Source organism: Trachurus japonicus, chromosome 5 (assembly GCF_045865225.1).
Source record: "Trachurus japonicus isolate A0001 chromosome 5, Traja_1.0".
Taxonomy (NCBI): Eukaryota; Metazoa; Chordata; class Actinopteri; order Carangiformes; family Carangidae; genus Trachurus; species Trachurus japonicus.
The window spans coordinates 16,211,146-16,224,665 of record NC_140911.1 but is presented as its reverse complement, the minus strand read 5'-3'; the positions used below and the strand labels follow the sequence as shown (position 1 = coordinate 16,224,665).

Below are 13,520 nucleotides of genomic sequence, written 5' to 3'. Positions count from 1 at the left end.
ATAAAGCCCTGACTGACCTCACTGACACAAACTGATACTAGGCAGGATGCAAACAGCCTACTGCAAAGACCAGGCATGTATTTAGTTTTGACCAAGTCTTTTTGCCCCAAAACACAACTTAATGTGGAGATCATGTGATGATAAAGGCCTCTGTGACCCAGGCTCATTGAACGCAGCAAAAAGCAGTGCAGAGATATTTCCCTCAAAAAAGAAAAGAAAACAAAAAACTCTATAAAATGTTAGTTTTATTGTGATAACCACACTCACATAGTAACAGAAAAGTCAGAGAGAGAGAGAGAAAGAGGGGACGGGAAGTAAAAGTAAAAGGACCTCAGGCCAGATTCAAACTGCTTAGGACTAAACCCTAAGAAGCTCAAACTCTGGGGCCGGAGCTCATGGGTGTCAGCTGTCGATCAATACATGACCACACTTCTGGTCTCACCACTCCTCTCTCACTGAGGCTTCGAGCCAGTATTAGCTGCTTGACTGACAGAGCAGCACACTCCTGAATCTGAATCCTGCATTAGCTGATAAAGCAAACATGACAAGGATGTAACAGGGTGTGGACAGAAATGGGCGTGGAGGAGGGGGAGTCCCATGCTGGAGCGAGATTGATTTACAGATGTTGCATATTTTAACCCAAGTGTGTCCCAGTGAGCTGTGAAAAGTCTCCACACACTGTCTTAACAGGCATTGCTGGCAATAACAGGACAGCCACACTAACAGGCACTTGATTTCTTTGCCAATATTGTCAGCTTCAGTATATTGGGACGGTGTGTATCAACAGGGTGGCAATGACACGAGGTGTAAGTAAATCCACTCTGGGGTTTATATGCGGTCTGAATCCTTTAATGTATGAGACAAGTGCTTCAGCTGTAAGTGATGTGAAGTAAAGCGAGAAAATCCAGTCTCAGTCACTTCACCCAACATCAAATGTGGCACAGCATTTCATCTTTGTATACGCAGCAGCTCAGTTTGAATTGTTCCTATGATAATTCCTTCCCTCTCCCTGACACTAATCCAGATATGCAGACACATTCTTTTAAAGCATTATGTACACAGTTCCCTGTTTGGGTAACTTCCAAATTTCAAAATTAAAGTCATATTTTTTCTGAAGCACACGTAGCTCAGTATGTGCTAGTGTATATCCCACAGGAAGCAGTGATTACAGATGAACAGATGGAAACTCTTGTCCTGCTTTCACTGAACACATGCGGACTACTTCAACAAAGGTCTGAGAGAGAGAGAGACCACTTCATTCGCTCTTTCCACACAACTGAGGGGATAGTTTGGAGCTGATGATGTGAAAAGAGAAAAAGCCATTAGCTAGCAATCCAGGTTTTGTGAAACATATTCTGTGAACATCCTATCTGTCCAGTCCTGGGAGTGTGAGTGGCATTTCGATTGCAGTTTTGTTGAAGGACCATTCGGGACCTTGACTCTGGATCAAATATGGTGGAGTCACACATAATCCACCAAGGGTCTTATGGAAAAAATATGACATGTTCTTTGTTGTGGAAGATAATAGTCTGTTATGTTCATAGTTTTCAATATGTATTTTTAAGAGTTTTACAGCTCTGCAGCAGATGACCCTAATAAATCTGACTAATACCAGTGACTCAACAGTTACTTCACTGGGACCTGGGATTTCAGCTGTCCAGACTCGACTGTGTATTGGAACAAATACTCCCCAGCTATCAGAACAACAAGATGCTCCAAGCAGCTACCAATAATGCAAAACATCTCTGAAAAGAAGGCTGGGAGCCGCCTCTCTCAAGCCACAACAGCAAATGACTCATCAGTACAGTTATTCCACTTTTTATTATGGAGATATACTTAAATGTATGGTTGTATGAAATCATAGCTGTGCTTGTCTAGTGACATTTAACCTGGCACAATAGGCCTATCAATAGCAGTATATAGTTTATAAAGGGAGGGTGTTTTGTTTTTTGTTTTGTTGTTGTTTTTTCATTTCATTTCATTTATTAAAGCAGAAGTAAGTGGTCCGGTCGTTTTCGCTAATGCTGCGTTCCAGGCAGGCTTTTGAAATCGTAAATTACAGCTTCAAGTCACAACTTACGACTTTGTAGCGTTCCAGGCAACCCACTCCTGTTTTTCCGACCTGTTTTACCGGTGAAAGTCACTATAACGGCCACTTGTAACTTCCGACCGGTGAACTCGTACCAGATCGAACTGGTACCACTTCACATACGAGTTTCCTTGAACGCACCATAACAGTCCTCGTCCCTACGTCGCCACATTCACGGCGTTCCTTGGCTGCACACACAGCCCTGCATGCCGTTCTCTCTCCTCATTGGATAAAAACTGTAGGATACGATAAATGTTTTCTCCTGGGCTCAGAGCAGAGCAGAGTGACTGACAGACCCGTGTTTCAGTCCAAACACTCTATGTAAAGGCGGGCTTACACTGCACGACTATTCGTCTGTTCACATCTCAAACTGCACGAGCTTCCCTCTTCAGTCCTACGTCTCAGATCAGTCTCAGACCCCCACTAATTGCACGTCGTTCTACGATTGCTCTCCACCACGATTACCCTGCGATGCCGCTGAGATTTGTGCTGCTCTATAATTGCTCGGTTGTAAACCTCAAATTGACATTGGTTCCTGATATTGGTTCCTATATAGCAGAGTCCATGGTGGAAGATCAGACCGACAAACACACACACAGACAGCGCGCATCACCTCCAAGGCCGCTGCTGCTGAGAGAGAGAGAGAGAGAGAGAGAGAGAGAGAGAGAGAGAGAGAGAGAGAGAGAGAGAGAGAGAGAGAGAGAGAGAGAGAGAGAGAGAGAGAGAGAGAGAGGCGCCCTCCAGCCAGCTGACGTGTAGTTCACCTGCAGCTCACCTGCAGCTGTCAGAGGAGCCTCGCTAGTTCTCTCTCTCGCCTGCACTCTGTCTGCCCGTTCTAACTCCATCTGACGAGGTTCAGCATCACATTCAGGTTCATAAAGGCTCTGTGCTCTGTGCTAAAACAACAATCTGTCATGGTAAAAACTTGTCGTATGTGCAGAATCGTGACGTAGGACCCCATACATTGTCCGTCACGACGAGAAATTTTCTGGCATGTCAGAAATTAATCGGGAGGTCGGCGACTCGTCTTTAGGACGTCGGGACGTGACGCAGAGCCTCACTAACCATACGTCCCGATTATGCTCACGACCCCGCGATCCCTCTAAGATTATGCAAATTAGGCTGCGACTCGTCTGGGACGAGAAAATCGTGGCAAAATCGTACAGTGTAAGCCCGCCTTAAGTGATTGCTGTCGGAAGATATAACTATTTAAGACTTATATTAACACAAATATATCACTTACTTCTGCTTTAAGGACTGCACAACAAGTCGGCAGAATTTGCTTTCGGCAACATTTTTTGTCATGTTACAAAAAATGCAAATTTGGGGTTTACACACTCGATGCTAGTACGTGAGACTTTGGTTGTGTTAGCAACGGCGTCCTGTTGGATGTGTTGTTGCATGCACTAAAAGCAACATTAGTTTTGTGCTACTGTGGTAGGTTTGTCTGAAGAGGGTTCAACTTCAAATATCAAGTTAAATCAATACATAAATGCAGCTCACTCCAAAGGATTGACTTTTGGCTGTTTCTCTTCAATGTAAAGTTTACTCGCAAGTCCACAATTATCATTTAATGTGTCATAGTTTTTCCTGCCACATTTATTGTATAAGCTGAACATCTATAACACTATAAATTAATGCAATATGAATGATAACCCTTTAATTCACCCCCTCCCCTCCGCCAAATGCCATAAATATACCAAATCTTAAGCTATTAGCATAAAATATATGTTATCTTATTCTAACTGAGTTCAGATGGATCACAAATGTCTATCAAAATGTTCACAGTAGGAGAGGTAACAGATGGAAATCAGAGGCACATGCATGCCTGAGGCAGCTGTTGTCATCATGCATGATTTATCATGTCAGTAGCCTTTCAAAAGCCACTTCAGGACTAACTCACCTGAGTCCAGGGACAGGAAGATTGAAGCTGCTACCTGATAAATAACTCATCCTCCTCTGATTGACCCTGACAGACTGTTAAGGATTTCTGACAGACTGAGCATTTACATAACTCACTGTCCTCGGGGGACGAGACACTCCAAAAAAGAAGAAGAAGAAGAAGAAAAAGCTCTTCCACAAACAAGTCAAATTGTGTAATGGAGAGAAAATTGATTCACGAACCAGGATCACATCATTTCTCAACTAAATCTGCAAGAATCTAGTCTGTTTGTACACTAAAGACAGTTGACAGTTGATCATACGTTTGATAGGTGTTTTGAGTGTGATGTCAGCACCATCTGCTTTGTCATAACAGGCTATTTAACTCAATAAAAACATAAACTCTCAATTCTATTTAGTTTTTATCTACTTAGAGTAAAACAAGTGGTGCCATCTCCAGGGATGTTAATGTTGTCCTGGGTGTAAAGAGATATGTTGTAGCCTGTCACCAGAAATATACTCACACCGTAATTGAAAGAGTTTTCGTTTTCCTCTGACTAACAATGGACTCTCTACCTTCTAACCATTTTTGCCATTATGTGACTGTTTATCTTCATCACACTTTGTAACTTGTACTTTGTAAATGATTCCTTCTATATTACAGTGACACTCCAACTGCACTAAAACTTACTTACATTTTAACTTACACACAACCGATGCAACATCCTACTGCAGTCAATTAACATTCATCATCCTAAAATAAGATGAACTCTCTTGAATGTTCCTTTTTTGTACTGTTTTTATTACACTGAATAGCACCATCAATTCTCTCAATCAGGAAAGGAATCATCCAAATCTGCAGACTTTCTCAATCAAATCAATTCATTGCTTGATTGAAGATGAAAAAACTAAAACATACAGTTCCTCAAAATGTAAATAACGATAATTATGATTCGTGATAAATAGAAGTGTGGGATAAAGCGCAATAAACATTTAGTGAAAGACTCCCAAATGCCAAAATGCAAGCAGATGAAACTCTGACAGATAACTTGTGGGACAAAACTTGCCAATCAACCTCAAAAAGATCAGCCCAAAGCCAGCTTCATGGAAAAAAAACAGAGCCAGTTGTGCCAGATGTTAAAGAGTTGCCAAATGCTGCATGCATTGCCAATGCTATATTCCAAGATGATATGCCATCAGCACCGATAAACTTCATTATCAGCTGCCTGGAGAGAGGCCCAGCCTGGCCTCTTCCCACTCTATCTCTACTGTAAGATTGTGAGCAGCCACCTGTCTGTAGTCTGCAGCATTTCTATCTGGAGAAAGCAGTTTATCTGGCATAAGAGCACCCTGTCGCCCTGACAGATAACTCCTCCTAAGCTTATCCTGCAGCGTATGCTACACAGGACAAAGCGATGTGTCATTTTGGGGAAATAAGCTTCGGGATCAGTTCTTGATTCATAAGTCACTGCACACAAGTTTCTGCTTATTAACATGAATCAATTTGCAAATGACTTTGGAATAAATCTGAAGTGACACACAGTGATTATGTAATTACATTATCTCATCAAATGATTAATTGATTAAGACCAGCCTGAATGGAATCATTTTATCACTCACATGCTCGATTTAAAAAAGTGCTTCAATTATATGCGTTGAAGAGCAGCACCTGTACTGTACAATCAAGTGTGATTCAGCATAACAGCCCTGCATTTAATTCTTGACTTTACACTTGCACAGAGACACACAATCACCATACACTATTGGCTATGTCGCCATGGAAATGCTAGCCAATCAAACTCCTATCCTTTGATCAGCACACTGGACAGCGGCCAATCTATCAATCTATCAATCCCACTTAAACAGCCTACACTGACTCAACCCACACAGCAACCATCAACATCTGAAATAGCGTTCAGCACTAGCAAATCCACAGGAGTCAGTAAGCAGAGAACAAATAGTCATTGAGAAAAGCTCAACAGCTCATTACAGGTCAACCACTTCATTCACAACCACATTATCACAGTGGATACAATAGCTCTGCATTTTCCAACAGGTCACAATGACGTTGAAACGGAGTTCATCTGCAGAGTCTCACGCTCAGCTGAAGTCAATATCCTGGCTAGCTCATCCAGCCAACGTTAGTGAATGTTAGCCCCAGCCTGCATGTCGACACTGTTACAAAAAAACTCAGTAATATAGCAGCTTAATATAGTTGAATATAAAAAATAATATATAATAACAATAAATGAATACATTATTAATTCTCTCTAATTATCAAGGGAAAACTTAAATGTAATGCAACTTTTATATTTAAAAAAAACACAAGAAAAGATGTCTGGCATTGTTACAGAATTAAGTAAACAGATTTTCTAACTTGGTTTCTAACTGTTTAATTATTTCCATTCTGTAAACACCTTATAACACATAATATACTGTCCCCAAGATCCGCAAGTAGCAGGATTATTGTTTTTTTACTGCACATGTGAGGTTGTAAATGTGCCCCAGCTCTGTATTAGTCTCCAGTAGTGTGCAGAGAAAGCGTGTAAATCCAAAACCTCCAGGGCACCAACATCTGGATCTGCCACTGCCTCCTGCTGCACACATATTTTTAAAAAGTCATTTCATATCTAGCAGCAATAGATCAGATAACTCGGCTCTCCCATTTAAAGAGCAATGACCCTTCTTTCTTCTTGAACCAAATGTTAGAATACGAGTCCATACGTTTTCAGTTAGGCCTAAATACTGTGAATGTTCAGTATCGCTTCACTACCGTCACTTTAGAGAACACACTCCAAGACAGGTTTTACATTTGCTGATTTAAAGAATCCATTTCTGATGTGTCTTTGATGAATGCGTATACAGAAACAGAAGCATTATTCCGCTGTTCCACTTTCTTTCAAATGATTAGAGATGACATGAGCAGCGATCACCCCTCATAAGAAAAAGTTGCCACCTGTGGAGCCCACGAGAAGCAGACGTCTGGGGCCGGAGAGAATTTATGACCAAATCTAAACTCTCTGCTGCCTGTCTGTCTGTCTCCGGTGGGAGAGCCGAGGCAAACGTGCAGTAAAACAGTGGCTCGGCCTTGTTCGCCGGGTGAGCGATGGAGGTGAATGTTATGGAACGGCAGCGCGAGGATGTTCACCGTGGGAGGAGTGTTCGACTCCCTTCTCCAGACAGACCCTGGGCTCACTATTTATGTTCCTGCTCGGATACCTAGGGGACGGCCGACCGTCTCCACTCCTCACATACACTCATGACATATGGCCTGGCTGGGTATTTAGAACAGAGTAGAGAAGGGGAACATTGTTGGACTGTGAGGACAATGTTGTAATAAATACTCGACCGCATCAGAGAAATAATTTGTCCAGCTAAAACAATAGAATGAAGATTTATGATATGCCACAGCAGGAGTACACACAAGTGCATGTTAATGAGATTTAAATATATCAAATCAGGTTCAATGTTGAAAAAGCAACGCTCAACAAAGCACTATATGCTGCTTATAGGACACACAGGCGACATAAGTTATCAAGTTGTTAGTGAAACCCAGTGGATTTGTTATTTGTGGCTTGTTATTTTATTTTCATTTGTGTAGCATGGGAAACTATTTACTGTTTTTTTCCAATTCACTATTCGAGATAAAAACTCATTTTGGTCAGCCAATTTCCTCCTCCATGACAGCTACTGTACAGACTTGGACTTAAATTCATGTATAAATGAGGGTGTAGCCTGTTTAAGTGACAAGTGCCACAACCCCAGTTCCACCTCTTTGCATATTTTGTGATCAGCTTGTAGTTAGGTGGAGTCAGACACTGCTAGGATGGTGATAGCAGAGCAGTTCACCCTGAACCTTCAGAAACCTGTGGGTGACGTCCCAGAGGCTGCATCCATCCATAGATAGAGTCTGTTTGTTTACCCTCTTACGGACAAAATCTAATGCATTATCTTTGACAGCATTTGCTCGGTTTTTGCTGAAATGTCCGTAATCTACAGTAACTTCAGTGGAAAAGGATTCTAGAGAACATGTCAACTTGATAAGACCTTTGAATATACAGTATTTAATGTAATATATGTATCTGAGTTTATTGGTCAATATGCAACAAGTGGCCCACAACTTTAAACCGTTTTTAAATCTCAACACCACAGGAGTTGCTTATGTTCCAAAGCAAATAACTAAAAACAACAAAAATAAAAAATAGTGACAAAAATAAGGAGTAGAGCTCAACTAACTACAAATTTGGGGCTTCAGCCTTCTTAGCCCCCTGTGTGTGTCTATGAATAAATAAATGAATGAATAAATTGCCCACTAGTATTTCTTAAAACCTATACTACACAACCTCCACCATACAATGTGGCAGAGACACCATATGAATTTCTTTGGTATTTCTGTATCTGCTTTTCCTTGTTACTTATCAGCAGATACCAATAAGCAAAATATCAGCTGATACATTGGCCACCCACCAATAAAGATTTGCAGTTGTGCACTCTGTGACACTTCTGCTCTTGCCAATCATTCTTTTAGCATTTTGGTGGCGGCCTGTGGGAGCACAACGTGAATTCTTCCACAGTTGAAGAGGCAGAAGTGAGTACAGCAATGTCGACATAAGGATGAAAAATCTGTTTCAATCAGCCTTCATCGCTTTTTTTTTTTATCCAACTCAGCTGAGTATAAACATTTCTCTGTGAAACTTCTGGCAAAGTAATTTCAGCTTCTTTTATAGAGTTCATGTAACTGATGGATTCGTTTCTAAAATAGAAATCACTGTCTTCTACTTAAAAGAAAACAATAAAAGGACATTTTCATCAGAGCATGATGGGTCTGTGCTGTTAAATCATCTGAGCATCTTTTTACTCACCTTCATCAGGTTTGATGAGTAAAACAGGCCGATCTCTCTCCTCCTCCTCCTCTTCATCAGTCACCTTTTCTTTCACCTCCTCTCTGTCCTCTCTGTGAGGCTTAACCGGCCTCTGAGCCGTTGTTCTGCTGGGCTGACTCTCATCCAGCTTGACCCTGACCGGCATCTGGGTGGTGGTGGTGGTGGTGGTGGTAGAAGGGACCATGGGGGTCGTGTGGAGGTCGGGCCCTATGGGGGAGCTGGTGGGCTGAGGTGTGGTCCTTTTGTAGCTGCTGGTTGAGTCGCTTCTCTCAGGCTCCTTGTGGTCTCTCTCCTGTTGTGCTGACTCCATCTTGTAGGACACATCCTCTTCTTTAGGCCTAATGATGCTTGGAAAAGTTACCATTTCTTCCTCCTCTTCTTCCTCCTCCATCTCTTCTGAATCCAACCTTTCCTCGCCACCTAGTGTGACTGTCTCCTGTAATTTGATTTGACCAGCTGATGTTGCCTGTGGATTGATCGTGCTTTCTGGACTTCTCTGCGTATACGTCGGAATATTCACTGTATCTGATGGCCTGTGCTGATCAGTTTGACTCTCTGTACCTCCGACTGGATGACTATCATCAATCTGACTGCCTGAACCTCTGGATGTGACACTATCTGATGCATTTTGCTGATTAATCTTCGTCTCAGAGCTTCCCTGATGATGATCTACACTATCTGAACCCATCTGTGGAAACTCTGGGTGCGTTTCACCCAGTAAACTTGGGTTTAATGAAAATATGTCAGGACCCAAACTTCTGTGAGCATGCAGCGGAGTCTCTGAGTCTGTCTGTCGACTCGGATCACTGAATGAGACACTCTGTGCACTTGTCAGACCCTGTGAGACCTGCCAAGAAGTAGTGGTGTCCTTGCTCGTGTGTGGCCTGACGGTACTCTGCTCTTCTCCCAGGGGATTTTCTGTCACCTCCTCTTTGTTTGTAGGATGGCCATGAACTCCATAGTGCTCTCTCAGCTCCAGCTTGCCCTGTCTGTCAAAACTTAGAAATGCAGAGGTTCTGTCAAACCTGTCAGATCCTCCTGACAAATGTATGACCTTGTTGGGTGAACTGGGCTGGGTGGGTAGGACCAGAGATTGAGGGTAGGTCTCTGGAAAGTCTGTGGGACCATAATCATAGTCCTCTGGCTCCCTGTCCATTGGCGATTTGAAAAGCGGAAGATTCCCATTAGGAAGAGGCTGGTATGGTGCTGAGAACTGATCTGTACTGCCAAACCTGTTGGGGAAACCACCGAGCGCCCTGGCGGTGTCGTCCTCTGTCGCTGCGGCCAACATGGGTTTATGGTCTTTCTCTGGATCACAGTCAGGCACAGGGTAGCACATCAGCTTCCCCCCTACCTCAGGGCAGTGGCAGACCTGACAGGGCTCAGTATTGAAGACATGTCCGGCATCGTATTTCTGCCCGCCTTGGACACACCCGACGCGTTCGCACTGCATGCAGCCATCAGCAGGCTCTGAGACTTCGATGCAGTTCGGAGGGATGTCAGGACAGCTGATGAACTGGCAGAAGATGCGGCCTCCTCCCACAGGGCAAGAGCACTCTGTGCTGCCGTAGTCCACGAAATAAGCATTTCCCTCGGGCACTTTGCCGTTCTTGAATCCAGCATTGAGGCAGTCATAGTACTGGTAACCCTCGCACGTGCATCCTTTTTGCAGGCATGAAGCGCAACAGGCGCCGCTCTCCAGCACTTCCTCGATACAGTTGTCCAGCTGGGGACAGTCCACGCCGGTGCAGTCACGCTGACACGAGCAGACGCTCAGGTAGAGAAAAAGCAACACACACCTCAGCAGCGCAACTTCAGCGTTCACGAGACAGGCCATGGCATCGGGTGCACGTTTAACAATCAAAGGAAATCAGGTATCATCCGAGCTTTCAAGTTTATCCTCAAGGCTTCTGGCACATTCTGTCCGTTTGAATCACCTCAACTCTGGAGAAAATAAGAGACAGAGAGAGACAGACAGGCAGACAGAGGCTTATTTCTCAAAATGAAAGCAGACCAACATCTGGCTTCATAGCTGAGCTCACAAGAGTCCAATTTTTTTCAGCCACATGTTTGTCCTAACATTAGGACTACATCCTCGTCATTAAAATCAGCTGCAGCGCACTGTTGCAACATTATTGAGACTGCCATGATGAAACTTGAAACATACCCAAGTTCTGCATTTCTACCCCATTCAAGTTGGCTAATGGCTACATTTAAAAAAAAAAAAGGTATGAGCAATCAGCTCTCAAAAGTCTGACTCCTGAGCATAGATGCTTCATAATGCCTCAGCAGCTGAGTGAATTGATTTCACTTCATGAGTATAAAGTGTAGTCTAATACGACTACTGTTGTGAATAATGTGGTTAATAAGACCAATGGGATTCACATAGCTTCACTCTGATTCATTCTCATTTCATTAGTTCTTTTAAACAAAGTTAATTCATAAGTGAAATGATAAAAATCTAAATCAATCAAAACCCTCAAATTGACACAAATCCCTTGCTACTTCACGCTGCTCTGTTCTGATCCTGGTCTAACATTCACCACATTACTAACCTTGCAAACATGCTTTTGGGCAGATCTAATGTAATATCAATGAGGTCAAGCATATTTTCCCATGGCCTGGGCTGCAAGTAAATACACACCCACGCATCAAAATCTCTGTTCTTGGGCTGATGTTCATGGTGTATTCATGAAGTGTTGTATTTCACACCAGTGTGTTATGAATATTTCTGTCAGAAGTCAATAAATCTGCACAGTTATTCTCATCATCTGCTTATCACATCATCACATATAGGGATCTATCAAATGGCCTTAAGAGATCGGGAAACTTTGCGCATTTTACTCGTAAGTATATCCAAAGTATTTTTTTATTACATTCAACTATGACTTGTGCAAAACAAAAGCATCAAAGCACATGAAAACTTTCACACCTTGCCCTTTGCAGCTCTAAACCTCAGAGTTGGACCTCATGAAACATCCGTACCTCGGGGAATAACTCCTCGCAGCCTGCCCTGAAGGCCGTCTGACACTACACAAGATATTATTCCTGGGGCTGAGAAATGACTGCAGCAAAGTCACAAGCATCAATACTGAGCTGCACATAGTAAAAGCTGGCAAGGCCCGGCTGCCAAAGAATGCACACGGAGAAGACTGAGCAGCCTGGTGTTTCCCATAGCACTGAGTGATGGGGGATTCCTCTTTTTCCTTTCTCTGCCTGCTTCTCTCTCTCTCTCTCTCTCTCTCTCTCTCTCTCTCTCACACACACACACACACACACAGCTGATTCCTAAACAGTCCCTGATGTCATAAGGCTCTGCCAACATGGTCAAAAAGAAAGGAGAGGTTTCGTCTAATAGAAACTTCTCTGCTACAGTAACCAACTTTGGAATAATATGCAGAGAGACTCATTTATACAGGGCGGCACCAGAGAAAGTGAGAACACTGTAAATGCTTTAGAGTCTGTTAATTACAAAAACATCTCATTACAAAGTCTCTCAGTCTTTCTGGTTGTTGAGCTGCTGTCACACCTGTATGCATTTGCAACACTACAAATCCTCCCTCTTGTGCACAAACACTGCAACCTGTCGTCACCTGATAAATGGGGGGTAAAAAAAACTCCAACCTCACAACTGCTGGAAAGAGTGCTGCTGCACAAACCTGATTTCAACAAAACAACTTGACGTTTAACAAAGTGACACAGACAAAGTCTCACTCATAAAGTTCTTACCACAGCATCCGTGGATTAATGTTTTGAGCAGGAAAACAAAATATCGATTAAAAAAGTGAAAGTAAAGAGAAAAGCTGCGCTGACTGTGGAAGGTTTGACGGGTAAAGCTGCGTGAAGCCACCGGTTTGTTTTTACCTTACTTGTGTGCGGATTAATGGGCTGGAGAGCCGCCTGCTGCCGGTCCTATGAGCGCCGCAAATGGGACCCTTTTGACCGCGGCAGCGCTGCTGGGACCAACACAACATGCAGGCGGAGGGGGAGGTACGAAGAACTTCCCCTGCTGGAGACTCCTGAGGAGATCCAATCATTATCCATAATGAACAACAGGCTCCTCTGGCAGGGCCGGCCCACTTTACATGGGAAGGATTACTTGACTTGTTACTACTACATTGAAACTTTGAGGGGGAAAAAAGTTATGAATAGATAAAATTAGTAAGGAAAAATAATTTACCTGATGTGAGATAATGCAGCAAAGTTAGTCGAGCAAACACCGACATTCCAACACATGCTGTGAGTGTCCATGAAAGTATATCAGGAATTTAGAGATATTAAGAAAAGAGCTTTACAGTGTCAACAAACAATAATATTTATGCAGAAATATATTGCAGATTAAAAAAATACAAATAAAATACATATAATACATAAAATACATAGCATATATTTCTCCATTTGATTGTAAATGTAGTTTACCACCTTAATGTCTGTGTGTATGGAGCTGGTGACAGTTTTGCACAATATGTGGAAGCATCACCTCATTATCTTCTAATTAATGAACTGGTACAGCTCATTAATTAGCCTGATGTGTTTCATCTCAATTGTGTCCCTTGACAAACATACAGTATATATGACACATTTTAAATAAATACTGGTTCCGATGAGTCATCGTTTTTTTTCCTCAAACACCAAATGGCAGCAGGAGTCTGCTGGCTGCTTGAAAC

At 42.7% G+C, this 13,520-nt stretch overlaps 1 protein-coding gene across 1 annotated transcript in view; it reads right to left on the bottom strand.

Moving 5' to 3' along the window:
* The window catches only part of fbln2 (fibulin 2), a 68,067-nt gene extending 55,264 nt beyond the window's left edge, over positions 1-12,803 (bottom strand). The window contains exons 1-2 of the mRNA XM_085776547.1: positions 12,583-12,803; positions 8,833-10,797 (exon numbers count right to left, since the gene is read on the bottom strand). Coding sequence (XP_085632673.1) covers positions 8,833-10,690 — 1,858 coding nt within the window. The 5' untranslated portion in view covers positions 10,691-10,797; positions 12,583-12,803. The remainder of the gene's footprint in view (positions 1-8,832; positions 10,798-12,582) is intronic.
* Positions 12,804-13,520: the final 717 nt, after the last annotated feature.